Source organism: Phaseolus vulgaris, chromosome 11, assembly GCF_051622355.1.
Source record: "Phaseolus vulgaris cultivar YP4 chromosome 11, ASM5162235v1, whole genome shotgun sequence".
NCBI lineage: Eukaryota > Viridiplantae > Streptophyta > Magnoliopsida > Fabales > Fabaceae > Phaseolus > Phaseolus vulgaris.
The window spans coordinates 35768802-35796234 of NC_143508.1; the positions used below are offsets into that span (position 1 = coordinate 35768802).

General features: G+C 40.4%; 2 protein-coding genes and 1 long non-coding RNA gene across 3 annotated transcripts; all 3 read right to left on the minus strand.

Annotated features, from left to right (window-relative positions):
- Positions 1 to 631: 631 nt before the first annotated feature.
- On the minus strand, positions 632 to 2199 carry LOC137828156 (cyanidin 3-O-galactoside 2''-O-xylosyltransferase FGGT1). Its single transcript, XM_068634614.2, has one exon. The coding sequence runs from the start codon at positions 2136 to 2138 to the stop codon at positions 792 to 794; it is 1347 nt and encodes a 448-aa protein (XP_068490715.2). The 5' UTR covers positions 2139 to 2199; the 3' UTR covers positions 632 to 791.
- A 13575-nt stretch (positions 2200 to 15774) lies between these two features.
- On the minus strand, positions 15775 to 19829 carry LOC137823159 (uncharacterized). The gene is made up of 6 exons (XM_068628312.2): positions 19617 to 19829; positions 17145 to 17482; positions 16884 to 17010; positions 16526 to 16804; positions 16346 to 16447; positions 15775 to 16269 (listed from the first exon to the last, which is right to left on the minus strand). The coding sequence occupies exons 2-6, from the start codon at positions 17480 to 17482 to the stop codon at positions 15775 to 15777; spliced, it is 1341 nt and encodes a 446-aa protein (XP_068484413.2). The 5' UTR covers positions 19617 to 19829.
- On the minus strand, positions 18062 to 19064 carry LOC150023221 (uncharacterized). Its single transcript, XR_016517237.1, has 3 exons — positions 19011 to 19064; positions 18881 to 18924; positions 18062 to 18133 (listed from the first exon to the last, which is right to left on the minus strand). It is a non-coding gene; the product is annotated as an uncharacterized LOC150023221 (long non-coding RNA).
- Positions 19830 to 27433: the final 7604 nt, after the last annotated feature.

The following is a 27433-nucleotide window of genomic DNA, read 5'->3' on the forward strand; positions in this document are numbered from 1 at the left end:
AGAGAATGATGTTGATAATTGCTAATCAATATGATTTGAGAAAGTTGCAGTAATCAATTTAATTTCGAACATTACGAAATCAATCAACTTAGTCATGAAATTCGATAGGTTAGTTTTAAGTAAGCATGATCCCTTCACTATGTTATTTAATATAATGATTAAAATTAAACTTTTTATGAGCAATATAAAATTAAAAGAATGAATTGTAGCTTTTGCCAACACTCTAAGCAACGTTTTAAAATTATGGTTGTTACCAAGGCTTTAAGCACCAATTTTAAACATATGGGCTTGCTAAAAACTATGTTGAAAATGTCACGACCACCTAAATCACGACACGACTGAAAAATTATTATCTAAATATTAGGTTATAGTTTTTATGCTTTAAACAACAATATTGTCTGATTGTCTAAAGTGTTATTTGTTTCTTAATTATTCTAATATTATATTAAGTAGTAAAAATTAAGTTTAATTCATCTTTATAAAATGTATATATAATTTGTCTATACATGTTTATTATGGAAATCTTCATGATATAAGAACACATTAAGATTCTTTTACCCATCAATAAACAATTCAGAATTAAAATATTTCCTACGCTCGACCTTGATAAAATTCTTAAATAGATGTAACATAAATAAAAATAATAATTATTGAGTACTTCAACATTAGTGATAGTTTACAAGTCTTTTTTTTATAATTGAGATATGCATTGAACAAGAATTAAAGATAAAGAGTAATCTCTCAAACATTATTTAAGCCTTCCACGTACTATGGAATAACTTATAAAACTTTTACTTGAGTAAATCTTGAAGCTTCTGACAAAAGTTATCAACACAAATGGACTCTAAATCAGGACTTACCAAGCAATTCCTCAATTTTGCATGATTTTCCCTGACTTCTCTGCCAACCTCATTCTCTTCATCCATCACAGTTTTCACTGCTTTGCTTACACTCTCCTTTGTGAACCAACCATCTTCTTCACCCTTCTGCACTTCAACCCCAACCTTCAAGTTGCTACCCATCATCCTTGCATTAATGATATGATCAGCATCTAGTTGTGGTAGTAACACCATTTGACACTTATTCACTAGTGCCTCAGTTAATGAACCAGCTCCACAGTGTGTTATGAAGCAACCCACTGATGAGTGCTCCAAAATCAACTGTTGTTGTATCCATCCACTGTGGACAATTCCTCTCCCTTCAACTCCTTCCTTAAACCCTTCTGGGAGTGCAGCTTCAATTGTCTCAAACCCAACAGGAACTTTCACAACTGCCAAGAATGGAAGTCCTGTAAGTTCAAGACCCAACAACAATTCTTGGAATTGACCATGTGGTAGTTTCCATTCACTCCCAAGTGCACAGAAAATCACAGAACCATCCTTGAAACCTCCAAGCCATGCACTCCAGTTTTCCTCCAAAACAGTGTTAGGTGGCTCAGGTATGATGGGTCCTGAAAGGAGAACAGACTTCCCTAACTGCTCTGCAAGGTAGTCAACATAAGGCCCTTCAATTTCTCTACAACCTTTGAACCCAATTGCATCTGATAGCATTAAACCATATTCGAAGCGATCATAGAAGAGAACACCGCTACCAAACTCCCAATTCCTTTTAGAAGCAAGGAACTTGGCTTCATCCAGATGAAGCTTGATGGATGACACAGGATACCCAGGAGGGGGTTGCATAAGATCACTTTGTGGGGACCTAATGTAAGATACTGTGGCAGGGCTAACAATGAAGTATTGAAAGGATTTGATCCCCAAACGAGAAGTGATGTTTGGTAGCCAATATGTGAAGTCAAAGAAAACAATTTGCGGCTTTAAATCTAGGAGGAGAAGCTCTATATCCTTCTCAGTGCGGTCCATAGCCGTCATAATGAGTGGACCTAAAGAAAAAGACACATCGGAAGTGGTTTCTGCACCATGAGGAAGACCTTCAACATGAGGAACATTGATAGGGAAAAAGGTGATCAGATCTGGGAAGAGGTTGAATTGCTCTAACTTGGATTGTGTTCTTGTGGGGATGAAGAAGGAGATTTTGTGTCCCCTCTTTGCTAACTTGTTGGAGAGGTGGAGAAATGGAGTTAAATGTCCCATGGCAAACCATGGAAACATTGCTATGTGCAAAGAAGAAGAATCCATTTTTTTTTTCTCTGTTGATCAATTTTCAGCTTTTCTGCTCTTTCAAACACATAAAGCCAACTTCTGCACATCAATCAAGTTATTAGGAAAGAATGCAATAATTAGAAAATATGTGAACCCAATCAATCCACGTTGCTTAACAATAAAAATTCATTTACTTCACAAATTAATAAAATAATATTTTAATCATATAATTTACTTTTTAATTTAAAATATTATTTTATTATTATAATGTGCTGTCTAGAATATGCTTTTACTGTTTAATATAAAATAATCTTTTCCTTTTTAAATCCCAAATTTTAGGATGATAATACATTAACATACTTTACACTAAAAATATAACCCTTACATTCTAATAAATTAATATTTTAACAATTTTTATTTTATTTTTTAATTTAAAATATTATTATATGGAGTTGTATAACCCTTACATTCTAATAAATTAATATTTAACAATTTTTATTTTTATTTTTTAATTTAAAATCTATAATATGGAGTTGTGAAGTGTGTGTATTTTACTGTTTACTCTTTTAAAGAAAAGTTTTTCTATTTTTTTATTATTTGATTTGATTTTAAATATTTGTGGTTTGATTGTGACTTGCACCTGGTATACCAAACCATTATATTTAATCAACAATTATACTATAGAATAATATATAGTGAAATTTATTTTAATTTAGTTTTAATTTATAAAAATAAATGAGTATTGTTGATAAAACACGATGACAAGTAAAGAAAAACAAAAATATTTAATAAAACCTGATGAGAAGTAAAGAAAAACAAAAATAGACGGGACACAAATTAAAAAAAAATCTTACGTTGTAATGTAAGAACCGTAAAAAAAATGACAATCCGAAACCTCCTCCCCACCACCTTTTTTTTCTCTCTCTTTTTCTCCTTTTTTTTCTTTTCATTTTCTCTCACATACCTCATCTATTTTCAAAATCTCATCCATGTGAAAATCTCATTAGGTGGAGTCAAGCTACATTTTCATCCTATCATATTTTCAAACATAATAAGTTCATTTTTACTCTAAAGATCAATTATTCTATGTTTTTCTCTATGATTTAGTCATCAATCTTAGTGGGTCCAGTTGTGAAAAGTGTTTCTCTCAACTTGATTAAGCTCATACTAAAATTTAATAATTTTTGGATAACTTGCTCTAGGCCTGTTTGAGGTAGAATTTCCATCAGAATAAGGAATTACAGGTAAGGGAAGCTAACTTTAATTTTTAATAGCACCCTAGGCTAGAAGATCTAGATGTGGTCCCAATATTCAATTTCTCTTGCAGAGATGTGTGTTTATATATTGTGTTGTTTGTTTATATATTATTTAAACTTGTAGAAATATTAGATTTTGATGGTTTAGTATTTAAATGTTGTTTTTTAATGTTAAATAGACTTTTGAATGTTGTGGATCGCGTTTTAAATGATACTGTATGATGAAAATGGTATGGAATTGAATTCATACATTTGGGATAATGTATGGAGTGATGTTTGTTGTATATTAAGTATTGATGCCTATATGGTAATAGAGATCTTCGAGCTTCACTAATGATTTAAGTCACATAGACTAAGATATCCGGAGGTGGTGAGAAGCTGATGGAGGAGTTCATGCACACCATGACATATGAGATGCACGACTTGGGTTGTATTGAACTTACCTTGATCCTTTCTCTTGGATACCCTGATAATCTTTGGATTAGGTGTTAGTCTCTAGTAGGACTTACTTAATACGGGTCTTTCGGAAGACGTTTGTTGTTATTATGTTTGTTGAATATCTTGGATGTGTGTAAATCCATGTGAGATCTATGTGATTATTTTATGTTGGGATTTGAAGAAGATTGAATAATTGAGAAATTGATTCATGTAATTTGGTTTTCTCTTTTGATTTAATTGTGTATATTATAAAATCTTATTTTCACTAGCTTACCCTTATTTTTCTTGTTGTGTTGTGAACTGCAATGACGGTACTTACTACAAAAAATATATTTATTAGGATGGGCCAAAAACGGACACTATATATAAGAAACAGAACAAAACTATAATTATCGTCAACTTAGCGTTTATTCAAATTTGGAAGCTAATATGCTCGACGTAAAAGTAGTGGGGGATGCATGAGACACTTTTTGCATAGGCCTAGCCTACATGGTTCCCACAAGAAATTATATTTTATATTTGTTTATTGAAAAAAAAACATGGGCTAAGCCAACGGTATAGCCACACAATTTTGAATATGCGTGAGCTTAGCCTTCACGTTGGCCACAAAAAATTATATTTTTATTGTCCACTCAAAGAAGCATGGGCTTAGCCTACACTTGCCACACAATTTTTAAAAAATCATGAGCTTAACCTATATGTTACCCACATAAAATTATATTTTATATTGTTTTTTTGAAGAAGCGTGGGCTTAATCTACCTAAGAGCCACACAATTTTTAAACATGCGTGGACTTAATCTACATATTTTACACAATTTTTAAACAAACATGAATTAAGCCTTCACGTTATACACACAAAATTATATTTTATATTTTTTTTTCTGTGTAGTCGACGCTACACATGCTACAGATTTGGTAGTTGTGACAGTGTTTATCAGTTGTGACAGTATTGGGCTTTGATTTGCGTTTTAAATATTACAGTTAATGAAAAAAAGTTTTAAATCACTACAAAAAAAATCACTTTTAGCGACCACCAAATTCGGTCGCTAAAATCACTATAATCGGTCGCTAATCATATCTGCGACCGAAACAGTCACCAAATAAAGATGGAAGCGAAAACCCTGGTCGCAAAGCCGTTAGCGACCGAATTATAAAGTGGTCGCTACTTTGCAACCGAAATTTCGGTGGCTAAATCGGTCGCAGAGAATTTGGTCACCAAAATTTAGAAACTAAATTAGCAACCGAAAATTCGGTTGCTAAGTTTGTCGTAGATAAATTTAGTCACCAAAATTTGAAAACCAAATTAGCAACCGAAATTTCGGTGACTAAATCGTTCGCAGAAAATTTGGTCACAGAAATTCAAAATCCAAATTAGCTACCCAAATTTCGGTGGCTAAATCGGTGGCTGAATTAGAAGGTGATAGCGACCACCATTTTCGGTCGCTAAAAAGAAATCTTTTGGTGACTATTTTGGTGGCTAAATGGAGACTTATACAGCGACGGATTTGATTTCGGTGGCTAAATAGCCACCAAATCAATTTCGGTGGCTAAATAGCCACCAAATCAATTTCGGTGGCTATTTTTATTTGTATTATTAATACCAATTTAAAATGGTATTTTGACCATTTTATAAAAAAATTCAGACCTGCTTATAAAGATACTCAAAATTCAATCAAGCTAAATTGTAATGAACTTCAAATACATAGTTTAAGAAGAAGTTGTGCTCAAATTAAAGGTAAATCATACTACACAACTAAAACTGTTGAAAACTAGTTATGTACCGCCCAGGTAGTCGGAAGTGATGACGTGGCAGCAAGCGATAATATAGGCATGTTAAACGGAACACCTGGCTGACAGAAGGGAAGGAAGTCGGGGAGCTCGTGTAGTCGCCAATCGTTAAGTTGGCGTGCTCCGATCTCCAGCATATCTAAACCGGTGGTCACCAGGCTTGTGTCGTAGTCGCCGGATGCGAACCCAGGCGACCAAGTGATCAGAGATCGCCGAGAGGAGGACATCGCCGAAATATCAGGAAAGCTTGTTCAAGGCTTTCAAAGGGCACGAGTGCGAAGGATGAAATTATCAGATGATCATTCCCCAGCTAGCCAGAGGTTAAGGCCAGAGAACAGCTTACCAGAACATACCCAATGAAGCAAGTGAAGTAGATCATGATGGCGGCCGGCGAGACCACAGATAAGGTGTACATGATGACGCCCCGTACGCGCCACACAGAAGAGATCGCGCTCCAAGGCAGCTATACGCCGAGTTACTCCTTGCATGGGTAACTTAGTTGAACAGCCTGAAGAGTAAGAAGTGACACTCAAGCAGAGGACGCTCCAGATGGTGACACGTGTACAGCTGGATGCGAGCCACGTGTTCAGATGTGTAACCGTCAGGAGAGAGAAAGTGCACAGGTATATAAGAGATTCTAACGAACTTCTGAGGTACGCGCGCGTTTAGAACACTTCTTTACGCTTGAGAATATTTGAGGACACTGAGAGAGTTTTTGCACGGTTCCTTTAGTTCTTAGTTTTCTCTCTTAGAGTTTTGGTGGTTCCGTCACTGACTTGAGCGTCGGAGCGCGATCAGCCGCAGCGACGCCACTTTGTCTTTTGCAGGTTCTTGAGGTGAATCAAGGTGCGAAGGACGGAAGCTAGCGTGGTGCAACGCCGATCCAGAGGAAGAATACCTTTGACGTGGCAAGGCTCTTGCGTTCTGGTCAACCGGCAGGATTATCAGGCGCCCACCGTGGGGCCGCGTAAAACCTGTCCCCATCCACCGCGTCAGTTCTTGAAGTTTCTGTAGTTTCTGTGTGGTTGTGTGCTAGTGCAACCATTTTCCACCGTTCGTTCAAGTTTTGTTCAGTGAATTCGAGATTTCTGTCGTTCGTTGGGGTTTTAATCGGTAGTTTGAAGTTTCCACCGTTTGTTCGAGCTTTCGATCATTTCTCTTGAAGTTTCTTGCTGTTTGCGCGGTTTCCAATCGGTTGGTTCGAAGTTTTACCGTTCGCTCGCGTTTCTGGTTGGCGAATCGGGAGTTTTGCTGGAGGAGTGGTAGTCTTGTGGTGAAGTCGCAAGTTTCTGTGAAGGTTTCGACGTCCGAGTCTATCGGCGTGCTGTTGTGGTTGCGTTTTTTATAGTTCTTAGGAGTTCGGGAGTTTCTGACCGATTGATTGCTGGATCGATCGTTTGTCGGAGAAGGTTTTGATCGTTGAAGTTTGGTTTGCTGAGTTTTCATGAGAAAGATGAGAAGCAATCGTTCAAGTCCCGTTGTGCCAGTTGCTGCAGAAGGCGCCATGACCATGGCGCAGATGATGGAGATCATGCGTGCGCTGCAGGCAAATGTGGAGGCGTCGCGCATAGAGCAAGCGAAGATGCATGAAGACCTGGTCGCCTCTCAGGCCAGGAATGAAGAGCTCAGCAAAGTGACTGAGGAGTTGTGTCAAGCTCTTCAGGAGCAGAGAGGACGCCCAGTTATTGAAGAGGTCGCGCCGTTATCGCCACCCCGCGTTTTCCCTATGCCGTTTGCTCAGGCGATCACGGACACGCCTATCCCCGCGAGCGTAGTACCTATGAAAGCTTCTTTCACCGACGTGGAGGACCCTGAGGCACATCTCACCACGTTCCACACGCAGATGATGCTGTCAGGAGGCTCGGATGCTGTATACTGCAAGATGTTTGCGAGCACGCTCCAGGGAACAGCGCTGGAATGGTTTGTGAGCTTGCCTACAGGTCACATAACCAATTTCCAGCAGTTTTCGAAGCTTTTCGTCGAGCAGTACATTGTGAACAAGGCGCCACCTAGGGTGTCTTATGACCTGTTCGACATAAGGCAGTACCAGGGACAGTCCCTCAGGGACTACTTGAATCGTTTTGGAGCACAGATGGTCCGCTCGCCTGCTAAAGACGAGGAGATGTTGGTATACGCCTTAAAAAAGGGCGTGCTGCCGGGACCTTTCTGTGAGGCGCTGATTAGGGCTCACCCCGCCACGTTTGCTGAAGTTAGGCGACTTGCGGTGGCCCACATCGCCGATGAGAGTGAGGTCGCCGAGAAGAGAGGGAGCGTGGCCCCTGCTAGGCCACGTGCCCAGACAAGAATCCAGCCGCAGAGGGTGCTGGAGACGATGGCGGCCAAGAAGGATCAGAGGACTCGCCATCCTTATGATCCCAAGAGAAACAAGGGAAGGGGCCCAGGGCGCCCCAGGGAGTACAATCGCCCACCAAAGCACAAGTTTGTCATGGGGTTGGCGGATCTGATCGCCATTCCCAACATAGCAGCCAGGCTTAAGGCACTTGAGAAAGTGGGCGACAAGGTGTTAGGACCAAAACCGGACGCCTGGTGCGAGTTCCACTAGAGTTTTGGTCACACCGTCGATTCGTGTTTGGCCCTGGCATACCAGCTCGACGACCTGGTCAAGAGCGGCTTCTTGAATGATTACCTGCTGGACAAGAGGACGGGGGGCGCGTCGAGCTCCCAGCCGGCGAGTGGTGAGGGTCAGCAGCATGAGATGCCAACCCATGGCGAGATCCACACCATCGCTGGAGGTTTCTCGGGTGGTGGATGCACTGCATCACAGAGGAAGAAATATGCAAGGTCTGTGATGACGGTGGACATGTTTGAGGACCACTCGCCAGATGTGGACATCACGTTCACAAAAGAAGATCTCAGGGACGTTGTGCCTCACGACAACGATCCCATAGTTATCTCGCTCGTCACAGCGGGAAGGAAAGTCCACTGGGTGCTAGTGGACCAAGGAAGCTCGACAGATGTAATGTTCTGGCCGACTTTCACACAGTTGCAACTACCCCTTGACCAGCTAAGACCCTATGGAGGGTGCTTGTATGGTTTCGCTGGCGATCAGGTGGAGGTCAGGGGGTACATCGAGCTAAGAACAACGTTCACGAATGAGGTGGCCTCGAGGACGGAGAAAATCAAGTACCTCGTTGTGAATGCTCCCTCAGCCTATAACATTCTGTTAGGGAGACCAACCCTCAACAGAATAGGAGTTGTGCCCTCAACTAGGCACATGAAGGTTAAGTTACCGTCAATGGAGGGGGTGGTGATCACTATCAGATCTGACCAGAAGGAGGCGAAGAAGTGCTATGAGAATAGCCTCAAGAATAAGAGGTCAGTAAGTTACATCACCACGACCGCGCCTCCTGGTGTGAAGCCCAAGCCAACAGAATGGCGGGTTATTGATGCGGCGATGGAGGTGGCCGCCGGAGGCGATGTCACCATGCTGGATGTTGAGGTTGAGGGAGAGAGCGGCGGACGAGAGGAAGAGGCGAGGAACCGCCCAGAGGAAGCGAGGGAATTGGGAATCGCCAGGGCGGTGATCGCCAGGGAAGCCAGACCCAAACCCATCAAGGAGTGGCTCGAAAGGGAGATTGGGGGAAAGGTCTTCAAGTTGGGAAGATCTTTGGAGGCTGAGCTCCAAGACCAGATCGCCAAGGTGATAGAACGGCATCTGGATGCTTTTGCATGGTCTGCTTCAGACATGTCGGGAATTGACCCTGATTTCTTGTGTCACCACTTGGCAATGGACGTACAAGTTAGACCAGTGCGGCAGAGAAGAAGGAAATTCAACAAGGAGAGGAGGCAGGCGATCAGGGATGAAACGCAGAAGCTCCTCGCCGCATGCCATATCAGGGAAGTCCAGTACCCTGAGTGGTTGGCTAATGTCGTGCTGGTGAAGAAAAGCAATGGGAAGTGGCGCATGTGCGTCGACTTCACTGACTTGAACAATGCTTGCCCAAAGGATTCGTACCCTTTGCCAAGCATAGATGCCCTGGTCGAAAGTGCAGCAGGGTGCAAGTTGCTGAGCTTTCTGGACGCCTTCTCGGGGTATAATCAGATAAAGATGCATCCTATGGATGAAGAGAAAACTGCCTTCATGACTGAGAGGTCGTGCTACTGTTACAAGGTGATGCCCTTTGGGCTGAAGAATGCGGGGGCCACGTACCAAAGATTGATGGATAAGGTACTTGCACCAATGCTGGGAAGGAATGTGCAAGCGTACGTGGATGATATGGTCGTGACCTCGCCAGAAAAGAGCAAACACGTTTCAGATCTGGAGGAGTTGTTCACCACAATCGCCAAGTTCAGATTAAAACTGAACCCCGAGAAGTGCATTTTTGGCGTGAAGGCAGGGAAGTTCTTGGGATTCCTCTTAACTGAAAAGGAATAGAGGCAAATCCGGATAAGTGTGCTGCCATTTTGGTGATGAGGAGCCCGGCTACCGTGAAGGAGGTGCAGCAACTTACAGGTCGGATGGCCGCCCTGTCTCGTTTTGTGTCAGCTAGCAGAGAGAAAGGCCATCCGTATTTCCAGTGTTTGAGGCGAAACAACAAGTTTGTCTGGTCGAAGGAGTGTGAAGAAGCCTTCGTAAAGCTTAAAGAGTACTTGGGCAAGCCCGCCGGTTTTGTGTAAACCCTTGGTAGGAACCCCTCTCAGGTTGTATTTTGCTGTGACTGAGAGGGCGGTGAGTGCGGTGCTCGCCCAAGATCAAGACCAGGCTCAGAAGCCTATTTATTTCGTCAGCAAGGTGTTGCAAGGTCCGGAGGTGAGGTATCAGGCCTTGGAGAAAGCTGCACTGGCTGTGGTATTTTCGGCGAGGAGGTTGCGCCACTATTTTCACAGTTTTACAGTGCTGGTGATGACCGACTTGCCCATCCAGAAAGTCTTGAAGAAGCCTGACGTAGCTGGAAGAATGGTGAAGTGGGCGGTGGAGCTGTCGGAGTTCAACATCAAGTATGAGCCCCGAGATCCGATCAAGGGGCAGATTTTCGCCGATTTTGTGGTCGAGCTCTCGTCGGAAGCAGCACGAGTTGAAGGGGATGATTTTTGTTGGGTGCTCTCGGTGGACGGATCGTCAAACCAGCAGGGTAGCGGTGCTGGAGTCATTCTAGAAGGGCCCAATGGCGTGCTGATAGAACAGTCCCTGAGGTTTGCCTTCAAAGCCAGCAACAATCAAGCAGAGTATGAGGCGTTGATCGCTGGAATCTTGCTGGCTAAGGAGATGGGAGCTAGGGTGCTGATGGCTAAGAGTGACTCGTTATTAGTCACGGGACAAGTAACAGGCGAGTTCCAGGCCAAGGATCCACAAATGGCGGCTTACTTGGAGTATGTGCAGGAGTTGAAGAGTTCCTTTGTCTCGTTTTAAGTGGTGCATGTGCCCAGAGAGCAGAATGCCCGAGCAGACTTGCTAGCCAAGCTCGCCAGTTCGGGCAAGGGGGGTAGGCAGAGGACAGTGATCCAAGAAACTCTGAAGACGCCTAGAGCATTTGTGGCAGACCACCTGGTTCTTCAGATAAGCAAGTCGACGGAGAAAGCGGCGAGGAGTCACAAGTCCTTGACTGAGGAGACCTTGAGGTCGCCGCGAATAAGAGCATGTCGGGAGGAGAGGGTGAACATGACGCAAGTCTGTGCCACGCATGAGCCAGAAACGTGGATAACCCAGTACCAGCGCTGCCTGGCAGATGGCCTTCTCCCGCTGGATCCGACGGAGGCTAGAAAGATAAAGAAGAGCTCCAGCAAGTTCACCATGATTGATGGCGAGTTGTACAGGTTTGGGTTCACACACCCCCTCCTGGAATGTGTGCACGGGAAAAATGTACAAGAATCATGGCCGAGCTCCATGAAGGGATATGTGGAAGCCATGTCAGGGGTCGAGCTCTGGCTGCAAGAACTCTCCGTGCAGGCTATTACTGGCCAACAATGAGGGAGGACTGCAAAAAGTATGCGTAGTGTTGCAAGCAATGTCAGCAGCACGCCGATTGGCACAAAGCGCCTCCAGAAGAGTTAAAGTCAATTTACAGCCCTTGGCCGTTTCATACGTGGGGAATTGACATTCTGGGACCTTTCCCATTAGCGATCAGGAAGATGAAGTACTTGGTGGTGGCGATTGAATACTTCACCAAGTGGATTGAAGCAGAACCAATAGCCCAGATCACTGCACACAAGATTGAGAGCTTTGTATGGAAAAACATTGTGTGCCGGTTTGGTGTGCCTAAGCGCCTGGTGTTCGACAATGAGACTTAGTTTGCAAGTCACTTACTGAAGAAGCTGTGCGAAGAGGTGGGAATTCAGCAGGTGTTTGCATCCGTCGAGCACCCTCAGACAAACGACCAAGTAGAGTCCGCCAATTGGGTGTTGCTAAGAGGCTTGAAGAGAAGGCTAGAGAAAGCCAAGGGATCGTGGGCTGAAGAGGTGCCCCGCATAGTTTGGGCATACCACACCACCGAGCAGTCAGGAACCTACGAGACCCCGTTCATCTTGGTCTATGGATGTGATGCAATGATTCCAGTGGAAATCCAGGAGAGCTCGCCGAGATTCCAGAACTTTGTGGCGGAAGACTCGAACGAAGAAAGAAGGTTGAATCTGGATTTACTGGATGAGGTCAGGGAGGAGGCGAGAGTAAAAGCCGAGGCAGTGAAAAGGAGAATTGAACGAAGGTATAACTCGAAGGTCATGCCAAGGCAGTTTAGAGAGGGCGACCTGGTGATGAGGAAGGCCCACCAGTACGAGATGGAAAACAAGTTATCACCTAAGTGGACAGGACCGTTCAGAATAACCGAGGCGATCGGGAACGGCGCCTACCGCTTAGAGACATTGGAAGGAGGGGCGATTTCTCGCACTTGGAACGCCACACACCTCAAGTTATATTACAGTTAAAGCTTTGTAAGTAAAAACGAACATGAAGAGATTTGCAAGCTTTCTGTTAAAACAGTTTGAAGGGGGCACTCTTTTTTCCCTAAGGAGGGTTTTTAATGAGGCCACCCAATAAAGAAGAGTTTTCAAAGTTTAAAGTTTCTAAGATTGCATGCTTGTTGTTTTGAAAGTTTTAGAAAAAGACCTTATCACTCGTACGTGATTCAAGGCAAGTTTAAAGTTATGCTGCATGCTTTCTAAGAAAAAGTTTTAAAATTGACGGCATCAGTTAAAGTTTTAAAGTCCCCATCGCTTTTCGGCGATTGGTGGCATCAGTTAAAGTTTTAAAGTCCTCATCGTCTTTCGGCGATCGGAGGCACCAGCGACGACTAAAGACCTCAGCGCTCTCGTGCGTTTGGAGGCGAGAAAAGAAAGACCTCCTCGCCCTCGAGCGAGCGCAGGCGAGAAAGATTAAAAGACCTCCTCGCCCTCGTGCGAGTGCAGGCGAGAAAGAGAAAATGTCCTCAGTGCATCCAGGGGGGAGGAGATGTATACCCTGGGCAAGTTGAGGCACCAGATAAAGTCCTTCTCGCCGTCGAGCGAGTTCAGGCCAGATAAAGTCCTTCTCGCCGTCGAGCGAGTTCAGGCGAGATAAAGTCCTTCTCGCCGTCGAGCGAGTTCAGGTGAGAAAAAGTCCTTCTCACCTCAAAGTGAGTTCAGGCAAGATGAACTGAAAAGTCAGGGGTGTTCGTGACCTTAAAGGGCGGGAAAGGAAGGAAAGCGCCTTTCCCCCTTTAAGTGAAACATCAATATTGACTTAGTAAGACCAGAGAAGACTTCCACGCTTGTAGGCGGTGTGAAGGCAGATAAAATCCTTCTCGTCTTGAACGAGTTCAGGTATGGCGTGAAGGGTGAAAGAAGTTTAAAGGATAGCTAAGGTAGGTTCAAAGAGAACACCTCGCTATCCGGCTTATTGTTCTGAAACTCAGGGAGGTAGAGAAGGATCCGAAAGGCGCCTCTACCCCTTAGATGAGGGAACAATAGCCAAGTTATGAAGGCAAAGAAAGCTTACATCGCCAAAACCCTATGGCGATCAGAAGAATTCCAGGCGATGACAGGGGTAAAGGCTAACCTTGCCGGGCAGATCAGGTAAACTGTATTGTGATACCAGTTTAAGTTAAAACCTGCTGCCTAGTAAGTAACTAATTGCCTTAAGTTTGCAAGTTATGTTAAATGTCATCGCTTGAAGGTTAATGAGTCGCTCAAGTTTACTTCGATTTAACAGTTCGGTAAATTGTTATGAGATTGATGGTTTGCTCAAGTTCAAAGCGCGAGTAAGAAAGCAGATGAAGGTTAAAGAACGCGAAGTAAATAGAAAAACGAGGTGCAAAAAGCATAAGAAGTTATATAAAAGCAGTATCAGTTCAAATACATAAGAAGAAAAATTACAAGTAAAGTTTGTACGAACAGAAATAAGCACTAAGTCTCAGAAAACAAGTGATGGAGGGAGGTGATTAATCTTCAGAGGGCACGATCTTCCCATCCACCACTTCGTTGCAGATGGACACCATGGTCAGATCAAGCTCGGGGTATTGGCAAACAACTTGCTCCAGGGCAGCGTCAAACCCGGCGACAAGGACTTGGGCGGAGCTTTGCTCGAGCTCTTCGGTTTGTTGCTTCAGCTCGTCAGCTCGTTTCTTCAACAATTCAGTTTCCCCGCGAGCTTGAGCATGGTCTTCAGCAACCTTTTTTCCTTCGTCCCGCGCTTGCGCCAGCTCTGCAGCAGTTTTCTTGTTTTCCTCTTGAGCTTTGGCGAGCTCAGCCATGGCGTCTTCCCTCTCCTTCTCGACCTTCCCGAGGAGGACCTCCTGATCAGCTGACCTTTTTTCAAGGTTCTCCACCTTGGCCGCATATGCTTTTATTGATGCCTCCAAGTTGGCCACTTTGAGCCTGTAGGGTACCAGCTTACTCTCCAGCTCAATTTTCTCTTGAGCTAGGAGGTGTAGTTTCTGGCGCAGATCGGAGGCCTCCTTGCGTGCGCCCCTTAGCTCAGCGCTCATGGCATCCTCCAGCCTTGAGTGGTCGATTTCTGCCATCATCAGGTTGCAAGACAGTTTTTCTGCCTCAATCCTTATCAGGCGGTTCTCGTCCTGGAGCACTGAGTTCTCGTCCTGAAGCCACGTGTCGAGCGATTGGAAAAAGGGGTTTGGTGGAGCGTCAGAAAAGGCAGAGGGTACGAACGTTTGGAATTTCGTGCCAGCGCCACGTAGATCGACAGTGATGTGACCTCTTAGTCTTTTCGCTGGACAAGTCTTCACTTAAGACTGGGGGCTTGTGTACCGCCCAGGTAGTCGGAAGTGATGACGTGGCAGCAAGCGATAATATAGGCATGTTAAACGGAACACCTGGCTGACAGAAGGGAAGGAAGTCGGGGAGCTTGTGTAGTCGCCAATCGTTAAGTTGGCGTGCTCCGATCTCCAGCATATCTAAACCGGCGGTCACCAGGCTTGTGTCGTAGTCGCCGGATGCGAACCCAGGCGACCAAGTGATCAGAGATCGCCGAGAGGAGGACATCGCCGAAAGATCAGGAAAGCTTGTTCAAGGCTTTCAAAGGGCACGAGTGCGAAGGATGAAGTTATCAGATGATCATTCCCCAGCTAGCCAGAGGTTAAGGCCAGAGAACAGCTTACCAGAACATACCCAATGAAGCAAGTGAAGCAGATCATGATGGCGGCCGGCGAGACCACAGATAAGGTGTGCATGATGACGCCCCGTACTCGCCACACAGAAGAGATCGCGCTCCAAGGCAGCTATACGCCGAGTTACTCCTTGCATGGGTAACTTAGTCGAACAGCCTGAAGAGTAAGAAGTGACGCTCAAGCAGAGGACGCTCCAGATGGTGACACGTGTACAGCTGGATGCGAGCCACGTGTTCAGATGTGTAACCGTCAGGAGAGAGAAAGTGCACAGGTATATAAGAGATTCTAACGAACTTCTGAGGTACGCGCGCGTTTAGAACACTTCTTTACGCTTGAGAATATTTGAGGACACTGAGAGAGTTTTTGCACGGTTCCTTTAGTTCTTAGTTTTCTCTCTTAGAGTTTTGGTGGTTCCGTCACTGACTTGAGTGTCGGAGCGCGATCGGCCGCAGCAGCGCCACTCTTTCTTTTGCAGGTTCTTGAGGTGAATCGAGGTGTGAAGGACGGAAGCTAGCGTGGTGCAAAGCCGATCCAGAGGAAGAATACCTTTGACGTGGCAAGGCTCTTGCGTTCTGGTCAACCGGCAGGATCAAGTTAAAAGAGTCAAATCTATGATATAATTCAACATATAACTAATCTTCTTCTGAACTGTCATCTCTACTCTGGTCTCCTTTATGATGTCCACTGGTAGTAGGATCTGAAGATCCTGACGCGGGATTATTCATTTGAATGTGTTGTAGGATGAGTTGCATCTTCTCATCTTGTTTGCGCATGCGTTCACTTTGCTCTTCATGAGTTTTCATCAATAGCTCCATCTTTTCTTCAAGTGTCCGCTCCTTGACACGTTTTGTCATAAGTTCATCATTTAGCTTTTGAATAATCTCACGCATTTCTTCTATTTGATGGACTACTGGAGCTTGACTTGCAGCAGAGTGAGCAGTTGTTGAACTATTAAACCTTTTGCTCAATACACCAAGACCATAGACATTCCCTTTTTTATTTCCACTTCCAACAACATCAATGTATATTTCATTGTCATCAATAGAGGCAACATGAGAGTTTTGCGAAGATGCGCTTTCAAGCATTTGCTGTTGTTGGGCTTCTTCTCGACGTTTCTTATATTTCTCCTGAAAATGAAGTCAAATTGATTATTGCGAAGAAAACATATAGTAAAAATTAAACTATAACAAATTTTAAACATACCGCAAGGTCGCGAGTCTTGTCATTGACCCATTCTCCAGTCTTCAATTTCTTTGTTCTCTCTACAACCTCCCAAGCAGTTGGTTGTCGTTCAAGCTCTTTAGTCTACATAAATTCAATAAAAAGATATAATAGATTGTATTTAAATTAAATATAGAAAGAGAAGAAATATAATAATATTACCATTTTCTCAAAGTGAGCTGCGGTAGATATGGAACCACCACAGTAGGCTGAGGCTCCCTTCTCAACAGCCCGATTCGCCTTGGCAATAACACTCTTGTTCTGGAATTCTGTAGAACTCCAATGCTGGTCCAAGGTTGCTCGAACAAGTTGTGGAATCCAGGTCCCCTTATATTGACCATGCCGAACTTTACTCATAGCATTTTTAAAGATACGGGAGGCTTTTGTATCAAAAATGGATCTAATGAGTTGGTCTTGTTCCATATCCCACCTATACTCTTTCTGCATGTAAAATAAATTAGAAAAAAAACATTGTAGAAAAATAAAATATCATTTTAAATGTAATCATAACTCAAATTACCTTGAACTCTCCAAACCATCTATCTCTAAGCTCAAGACGAACCTTCTTCCAAGTGGGACTGGGTTCATCATATTTTTGCTTGATGATTCGTGAGATTACATTGGAAGGTCCATTTGCAGGTGAAAAACTATGTTCAAAACATATTGTCAAAATGATATATGAAAATTAGATCATATTTACGAATTACAATTAGATTAAAATATACTTACTATGAAAATTAGATCATATTTACGAATTACAATTAGATTAAAATATACTTACTCTCCTCTTTCTGCATGAAGCCAGGGTCTTTGATCAACTACATTGCCAGACTCATTGTCAGGTGTAAGAGAGTCTTGTATCGGTGAAGGTTGATTCATAGTTGGCTCTGTAGAAAAGGTAGTAGGATTTGATTCTCCTACATGATGTTCAATATCTTGTCCGTGAAGTGTAGGAAGTGGGGCGGCTCCTTCATAAATAGGATGTGTAGACTCCATAGTTGTTGGAAAAACAAACGAAGGGGGAATGTTGGTATTGGGTAAAGATATATCATCAACACGAACACCTCGACCACCACGATTAGGTGGTCTACGACCACCACCTCTACCCCTTGGTGTCATCTACAAGTAAAAAATATTACATATATAAATTAATACAATAATCAAAGTGGATCAATCAATTTTGAATAAACAAATAAAGTAATCATGATCAAAAGACTCAAACCTGATTGTGTTTTCTACAACCAAATATGTCAACCAAATATGTCAGTTATCTTCCCTGTTATTCACTACAATTATGGGAAACCACAATTTGTCCACCAATAATAATTAGGCATGAATCCCTCTTGATAAAGATCCCACCCAACTTGATCCACATACTTGAAAACTTTACAACTACATTTAATACAAGGACATCTTAACATTTCACCTTGTTCTTGAAACTTTTCTTGACTAATAACATATTGTAGGAACTCATACACTCCTTCTCTAAATTCCTCTGTCAGATGTTTGTTTCTGTCCTATCTTTTATACATCCACTTCCTACCTTCGGGGATTTCCATTAATGCAATCTGACTACAACAAATTCTTAATGTATACACTTGTTTTAGGAAAGAGAAAACAGAACACTGAATGGAGAAAGTAAAAATTGGATGCAAATATGAAAGTATTGGGTTGACAGGAAGAGAAACATGCCTTTGTTGGTTCACTTTGTAACTGATCTTGGGAGGCGGTTCTATTATTTATATAGAGCTGCGGCTATATATATTTTTCCTATAGACAAGAGAGATGAAGAATATCATATTGAATCAAAAGATCATTAAAATAAGTAAAACTAGCTTCAGCCTAATAATAAAGGTTTAGTCACCATCATCGAAAACTAATAAAAATTGAGATATAATCAACCATTGATTAGCCATATTGCCAACAGTTTCATCCTGGTATCATACAAAAGAATAAGAAAGAAGAAACTACAAACTAAGGAAATGAATGCAAAGGCAAGTTTAGAACAGAGGGAAAAATCTTTCACCTTTTATTTTTTAAAGTTCAACCATTAATTTGGTCCCTATAGTTGAACAAACTTTACATTTTAGTCTCATGTAAAGATCATAATTTTAGTCTTATACATACTATTGTAATCTCTTTTAATTTCTATGAATTTAAACATTGAGACTAACAGATTAAAAATGGTATGAATAAAAACTAAAAGTAATCGAAATAATGAGTGAGATAATGGCCTTTTTTTTAATATTGATTGTGATTTTTCAGTAAAAAATAAATTTTATGCACTCTGTTCTAAAATGACATCAATTGGAATGGTATCCAAAATTAGTAAATAAGGAAGAATTTTGGAGAGTTAATTGCATATGAAAGATAAAACACCACATTGCACAACATTAATGTAGTAGTATAAACAGACACATGTAACAATGATAAAACAAGATAATTTTGTAACTCCAAAAGGTTCACTCTAAGAAAGGTGGAGTAAAACACAACAATACTTGAGAAAAAGAAAAATACCTGAGGAACAACAATTGCTAGATTTAGAACTCCTATGGCCAATCCTGCATAACCAACAGGCATCTTGAGATCAGAAACATTAAAAGACCAAATATTCAGGATATCAAAACTATCTACAACTAATACCAACCTTGGCCACCTCCTGAATCAGCCGTCAACTCTGCTGTGACAGCAAATGGAACACTACAGGATTGATTGCTTAGTGGAATTCCTCACTCCAACTTGCCAATTGTAATTGTAGAACTTGCTTTATGTATATAAACATTTTTATCATATACATGTATGATTAGTTTATGTAAACTACATTCCAAAATGACTATATTTTGCAGTTTCAACCCAAAGCTAGCCCTCAAAAAGCTTCAAGGGAAAAAACTGCTATTTGTTGGGGATTCACTGCAAAGAAACCAGTGGGAGTCTTTTGTCTGCTTGGTAGAATGGGTCATACCTCATAAGCATAAATCTATGAGACTAGCTCATTCGGTCTTCACTGCCAAGGTATTGATATATTGATTGAAATGATGGTCAAATATGTTTACTCAACTCAAACAGCTATTAACTAGAACAAAACTTAGATGCAATTTTACATATGCTTTTGCTGTTGTTTTCCAATCAGAATTGGAGTTTCACTTCAAAAGGAAGAACTAAGATGAAGCTTTAAGAAAAGAAAAAAGCCAAAAGAATATGACTCTAGGGGTAGCTATTTTCAATCAATCATATAGCCAAAAGACAGGCATACCGTTCGCTCGCACCGTTCGCCTCCGCACGGCTCCGCTCACACCGTTCGTCTCTGCTCGGCTCCGCTCACACCTCCGTTCGCCTCTGTTCGTACCTCCGTTCGCACCACGACCATTACCTACAACTTCCTCCTCCTCCGACCACAGCTGCAACTTCCTCCTCCTCCGACCACCGCTGCAGCTTCCTCCTCCCCCGACCACCGCTGTAGCTTCCTTTGCACCTTTCTTCACTCCTATAAGCAATTTTGGGTATTTCGTGCCCTAACAACACCTGCACTTCCAAATAACTCCAAAGCTTAAAAAAAACAAATTTCAAATTAAAAAATATTAAAAAATATAGCATTTGTGTAAAATTAAAAGTAAATATTAAATAAATATTTAAATATCCATGATAGTAAATATGGATATTTTAATAATTAAAATTTAATAATTAAAAAACTATTTACAATTTAATTCTAAAAATTTATTTATTTTTATAAAATTAAAGTTATTTTAAAGATATCATTTTATTTAAATTTAATTATATAGCATAATTTACTTTTTTTTAAAGGATTAATTTTATTAATAATAATATTTTGTTATGTAATTTTATTTAGAATTTTTATTTGAGCTGATATTTTAAAAAGAATATTTAATAAATTTTATTTAAATTTAAAAAATTACAAATATATTTGACATATATTTTTTAATAGAAAAAGAAACCAGTAATACAACTAATTATTTTTTAAACGGATGAGTACTCATTAATATTCAAAAGTGTGTGTGATCCTTGTATAGTTTTTTAAAATAAAAATGAATTATTATTATTATTAATAGTAGTAAAATAAACAATTATATTTAGCGACCAAAAGAAATTCGGTGGCTAAAAAATAAACGTATTTGGTAACTGATTCAGTGGTAAAAATAAACAATTATATCTAGCGATCGAAACAAAATCGGTGGCTAAAAACTAAATAAATTTGGTGGCTGATTCGGTGGCAAAAATAAACATTTATATTTAGCGACCAAAAGAAAATCGGTGGCTAAGAAGTAAACATAATCGATGGCTAATTCGGTGGCAGAAATAAGCAATAAAGTTTAGCGACCGAAATAAAATCGGTGGCTAAAAAATAAACATATTTGGTCGCTAATTCGGTTGCAGATATACTTTTCCCAATTTATTCGAAACAACCACCAAGCGACCAATGGTTTTGTCGCTCTCATATTCGGTCGCGGATTCGGTCGCAAAACTAACTAACATGATAAATAATTCAATCGGTCGCTATTTCGGTCGCAAATCTAACACTACGAGTATTTGGTGACTATTTCGGTTGCAAATTGTGACCACTAATTTTCGGTGACTAAATTGTGTTTTAAAAGTTTTATATTGGTGAGTAAAACTTGACTTACATGTGTGAAAATGACTCAATGATTGAGATCATGCAAAAGGTGTAATATATATTAAAATTTAATTTGCATGTAAATTTAAAAGGTGTAACTGATTGAAAGGGGAAAAACAATAATGTTCTCAAATAAATAATATATAAAATACACTTTTAAAGATTTTATACATAATAATTTATAATTAAATAATGGTATAAACATTTCTGTACATTCTAATTAAATTTTTAAACTAATAAACCCCTTCCTTCATGTATAAAATTGAAATTTGAAACATTGGAACACTTTATTTAAAAATTATGCTTGCTAACCATGCTTATCCATCCATTAGATATACAATTGTTGCCCATAAATAGAAAAGTTATGCACTTTAATTATTGTTGACAAAAGACTATGTTGCATTTATGTTTCTTTTCAGAGGTTGATTGAAATCATAATTTCAAAACATGTCATATTCACTTCAAAAGTTCCTTATCCAATAATTATGTACAGTATATGCACACACCAACGCAAATGAACAAGCCAATATAAATACCCTAGTTGACTCCTGGATAGCCATTGGAAATGAATCCAGATCATCTTTAGCTGCAATTATCAGGCAGGGCACTTCAAAGCCAGTACTTTCTCCATGACTAGCAATTTCAACCAGGGGTTCAGATGATGTTCTCCATGAAGATTCATCAGACCTGAAATGAATATCTTGTCAGCTATATACACATTTTTTGCAAGCATTTAATGAGTTGTCCACACAACATGATCACGAAATGAAAGTTAATTTAAAATACAGTTGACGAGTTTCCATTTTAATCAGTGATTTTTTTAATGCATAACATGCAAACCTTGAGCATCTTACTTCTAAGCTGTTTTAAAACTTATGTTTGAAAGTCACAAATCTTAATGGCTAACCAGAAATTATTTCCTTTTCAGCTTATAATCTCTTTTACGAACCTCATCCAAATGCACAGCAGATTATTCCAAGTGCTTACAAGTTACTATGCTAAAATATAGCATATACGCTAAAAATATCAGAAACATGTTGTTGTGCCTGGAAAACTTTATAAGACCTCTTCTAAATAAGTTATTTAACAGAGAAATTTATCCTCTACTGGTGCATATACTAACAAAGATAATCCATAACTTTAATCATATAATGATCTTTGATAGTGTCACCTGTCATGAAAAAAATCTGTAATGTCACATGAGGCCAAAGACTCCTTATTGGACAGGAGCCTCCTAACTCCATCTACAGGAATCTCTCTTAGCATGTTACGTTGAAAATAGAAGGAAGTAGAACAAAAGGAGAAAAACTAAGGAAAGAACTAACTAAGATAAAGATAAAACTATAATATTATTCTCTACCCTTTTTCCAACCATGAAGGCCATTATAAGAGATAGTTGTACCTCATGTAACAGAAAACATAAAGCATAAAGCATAACAAAAATATATTTTTCCTACACCAAAATGACAACTCATTGCTTCTAGATGTAATCTCTAAATCTGATGGGTTTTACTCTGCTTCTAATGGGTCTAGGCTGTCTATCAATTGCCTCTTCCTTTGAGAAAACCTTGTCCTCAAGGTTGAGACTTGAAATTGCCGAAGTGGATGGGATCTCTTGGACCGTGAGAGAGAATGGGGTTGTGTGGTATAATGAGTTGGATGGGTTACAATTTGCTGATTTGGGCTTGGGTCCGTGGTATTAGTTGAAATCACTTTTTTGGGTTGGAATGAAGTGGAAACGTTGGGCTTTGGTGTAGTGGGCTTGGTACCATGCGAGTCTAGGACCGTTGGGTCAGCGGAAGAGTTATGTGTGTGGCTTACAATTGGCTGGGAATTTGAAAGAGCATGGTGCGGTGAGTGGTTTACAGCTGGAGTGGCATTGGAAATTGGAGTGTCACGTGATGCTGCTGGTTGATGGGACATTGAAAGGAGTGGTTTTGGTGCATGGGTTACAGTTGGTTGAGCTTTGGGAAGTGTAGGGTCGCGTGCAAAAGAGGGTGGTGACAGTTTAAGTGGGGCGTGGATCGTAGATGGTTGCCACGTGTTTGCAAGTGCGACTTTTATGGGTGATTTAGTTGGGTTTATCTTTAATGAGTTAAGAGGAGTATTGGAAGTCTCAGAATGTGAAGTATAGTTTGGGAAGAGAGTTGGGAGGTCGTGGGTTGGTACTGGTGGGTTCTCTGGTTCGAGAGGGAATTTGAAATGCAACGGTGGAGTTGGGCCGTGATAAGGTTTTAGAAAGGAGATGTGGAAGACTGGATGGATACATGATGACGAGGGAAGGAAAAGTTCATATGCCACTTCATTGATGCGACATTTAATGGGACAGAGACCAAAGAATCTTTGTCCAAGCTTATTGTGAGTCTTGGACGAGAGTGATGTTTGGCAGTAAGCTTGCCGTCGGAGAAGTACCCAGTCGTTTTCCCTGAAATTGTAATCAAGTCTTGATTTGTTTGTTGATTCTGCCATTCTTTGTTGTGTTGTTTTCAGCGTGGCTTTTAATTGCTGCAGCATTCGCGCACGCTCCTGTAATGTGGTATCCAGTGTTGGTTCTGCGGCAGTTCCTGGAACGTAATCTGGAATGGAAGGAGGCGATCGTCCATCCAGAGCCTAGAAGGGTGTAATTTTGATGGCCGAGTGGTGTGAGGAGTTGTACCAAAACTCCGCAAGGTACAAATAGCAATACCATGTTCGTGGATTTTCGCTGGTAAAGCACCTAAGGTAAGCTTCTAAACAGCGATTTATAACTTCGGTTTGACCGTCAATTTGGGGGTGAACTTTAATTTTGTGCCTTGCAGATGAAACAACTCATTCCAAACACGGCTCTGGAACACTGGATCACAGTCTGGAATGATGGATTTAGGGACTCCATGTAACCTGCAAATTTCAATAGAAAAACGGTTAGCTAAATGGGTGGCTGTGAAGGACGTGGGAAGGCCGATGAAGTGGGCTGATTTGGACAGCCTGTCACAGACATGTTGAACCAAGTGGTGTTCAAGCTTTGAAGAATCCAAACTCTTTGAAGAATGATGAAGGCTGGTTGTGCTTGTTGTTGCTGTGTTGTCTTTTAGATAGGATCTGGGGTAGATTTAATATGTAATCAACTCTTGATTGAATCCAAAGCATAAACACTCTCAATCCTTTTAAAAGAAAAGTGTTTTTCAAACTAAGTGAAAAACAACCTGTTGTTTTGTCGAAACAACCGATTGTTTTATACTTAGGTGTTTTTAGAAAAGGTTGAAAACTGTTTTTCAAATGGTTGAGCTGTCAAAACCAAAACAACTGATTGATTCGTGGAAACAACCGATTGTTTGTTTTGGTACCATAACAGAAAAATGGTTTTAATGCTTTGACCAATCTTTAAATGTAATTAATAGTTTGTTAAGATTTGATAACAAACAAACAACTTTGTTTTACAAATAGAAAAATAGATTTGGGTTTTTCACAACTTACAGATTTTGAAAGAGTTGAGATTGCTTAGAGATTGAGTTTGATCAAAGAGTGTGAGATAGGATTTTCTGCTTGTATTGATTTCAAATTTGTTCTGTAACAAGGGTAATCCTTGTATCTTTTGAAAGAAACCTTGTGTGTTTGCTGAGAAATGTTGTGTGTTCTTGAGGGGATCAAGATCAGCATTCTTAGTGTTGGTGTGTTGACCAAGAGAAGTGTGTGTCTTGAGGGGATCAAGGTCACTTCTTTGGTTGTGGTGTAAATGATCTAGGATTGATTGCTTAGTGAATTCCTCAGTGGTTTCTGAGAAGACTGGATGTAGCTTTGGGTTTAGAGTGAACCAGTATAAACATCTGTGTGCATTCTCTCTATCCTTAATCTCTTTAAATTCAGTTTTTTATATTTGCAAACTGGTATAAACAACCGATTGTTTCTGTGAAACAACCAATTGTTTTTCTGGTGCTGTTGTTTTTGCTTTGTGTTTTGGCAAACTGGATTCCTTATCATTTGTTTCTCGAAGTAATTTCATTCTTTGCTTAAAAGTTTGCGAAAAACCTCTTTAAACCAGTCACCCCCCCCCCCCCTCTAGTTTAAAGCCATCCATTCTAACAATTGGCATCAAGAGCTTGGTTCTTGAAAGTTATTCAAGTTGATCCTAAAACTGTTTTTTAATGGCTGATAGATTACCTTTTGGGGAAGGTGCTTCAATCAACAGACCACCTCTGTTTTGTGGTTTGAACTACCAATTTTGGAAAGTGAGAATGAAAATCTTTGTGGAATCACTTGACAAAGGAATTTGGGATGCAATTGAAAATGGTCCTTTTGTCCCAATTTTGAAAAAGATGGATCTTCCATTGAAAAGCCTTGGTCTCAATGGACTGATTCTGAAAGCAAAAAGGCCAAGTTTGATTGCATTGCTAAAAACATAATAACCTCTGCTTTGAATTCAGATGAGTTTTTCAGGGTCTCTCAATGCAAATCAACAAAAGAAATGTGGGACACCTTGGAGGTAACTCATGAAGGTACAAAAAATGAGGTGAAGAGAGCTAGGAAGCATACTCTAATCCAAGAGTATGACATGTTCAGAATGTTCAAAGGTGAAACAATTGCTGAAGTGCAGAAAAGATTCACGCACATCATCAATCATCTCATGAGCCTTGACAAGACCTTTGAAAAGGAAGAGCTAAACATCAAGATTTTGAAATGTCTTGATAGAGCATGGCAACCTAAGGTAACTGCTATATCCGAATCCAAAGATCTAACATCCTTGAGTATGGCTTCTTTGTTTGGCAAGCTTAGGGAACATGAGTTAGAGATGAATCGACTCAATGTTCAAGAAAGCGAAGACAAGCACGTAAGGAGTATAGCCTTAAAAGCTTCCAAGCACAAAGGCAAACAAGAATCCAGTGATGAGGAAAACCTTAGCTTGCTATCCAGAAAGTTTAGCAAATTCTTAAAGAGGAACCACAACAAGGATAACAACAAAGATAGGTATGGAAACAAGAAATCTAATGATTTTAATTCCAATAACTATACCTGTTTTGGTTGTGGTGAGCAAGGTCACATAAAGGCAGATTGCCCAAACAAAAGCAAGGAGAAAAAGCCTAGCTACAAGGAAAAGAAGAGCAAGACAAAGAGAGCCTACATAGCTTGGGATGAGAATGAGGTATCATCATCAAGCTCTTCATCAAGTGAAGAAGAGAAAGCAAACATTTGTTTGATTGCTGAAGATGATGATGAATCTTGCAGCTCAAGTGAAGTAAGTTCTTGTGCTTCTTTAAATGAACAAAATTATAGTGAATTGCTTGAAACTTTTCAAGAAACTCACGATGAAGCTAATTGATTGGTGCTTAAAAACAACTGAATGAAAGAACTTAACAGCTGGCTAGAAAAGAGAGTGAAAGAACTTGAAGATGAGATTGAAAAATCTAAAAAGGATTTCAAAAATCTTGAAACACATTTCAAAAATTCTTCTTGCAAGTGTGACACTCTCATTTGCGAAAATTGTGAAAACCTTGAGAAAAAAGTGCATTATCTTGTTAATACTGTGGACAAGCTTTCGAAAGGGAAATCTAACTTTGAGAATGTCTTGGCATCTCAAAGCTGTGTTTTTGGAAAGGCTGGTTTAGGTTTTAATCCACAAAACCAACAAGATAACTTTTCAATTTTTTTTTAAGAAAGCCAGTAAAACAACTGATTGTTAAGTCGAAACAACCGGTTGTTACATGCTTTTATTGCATGAAAAAGGGCCATTCGGTTAGATTCTGCAAAATAAGAAAGTTTTCTGTTCACAGGGGCTTCATGAAATGGATTCCTAAAGGATGTGAGGTTCCAAGTGAGAAAAAGAAATGATTTGGACCCACATTTGTGAAGGGGCCAAATCTTGTTGCTTGAACTCATGCTTATGCAGGAATTCTAAAGAAGTGTGAAGGACTGAGTCATCTGATCAAGTTCTTGGAAGAAAAAGACCAACATTGAAGCTGAATCAATGTTTTGTATCTGTCCAAAGGCCCTCAACAGTTAAATGAGGCTTCTTGATCACAAAGCACATGGCTCATTGAAAGAACAACATAAAGGATAAAACCTTCCTTATCACTGTTCTTAATTCCTATTTTTAAGTTCATTTTCATGATTATATATCCTCTTTAAAATACTCAATTTCATCTGCTTTGAATTCCTTCTACTCATGATTGAAAATTCAAAATCAGTTTTATTGTTGCAGAAAAACAACCGATTGTTTCCTCGAAACAACCGATTGTTTTGAGTCTGACAGCACTGTGAAGATTTCAATTTAATTCCTTTTTGAATTTCTATCTGTTGCAGATCAAATTAAAGAAAGAATCCTTGGTCAATGAACCTGTGTTGAAAGCTGATCACGCTCAGAAAGAAGTTACAACAGTCATAAAGGAATATATTCCACAATCTTGAAAATTTAAGAGCTTTTATGACTAGTTAAAGATCACATGTGAAGACCATGTGATTTTCTGCTT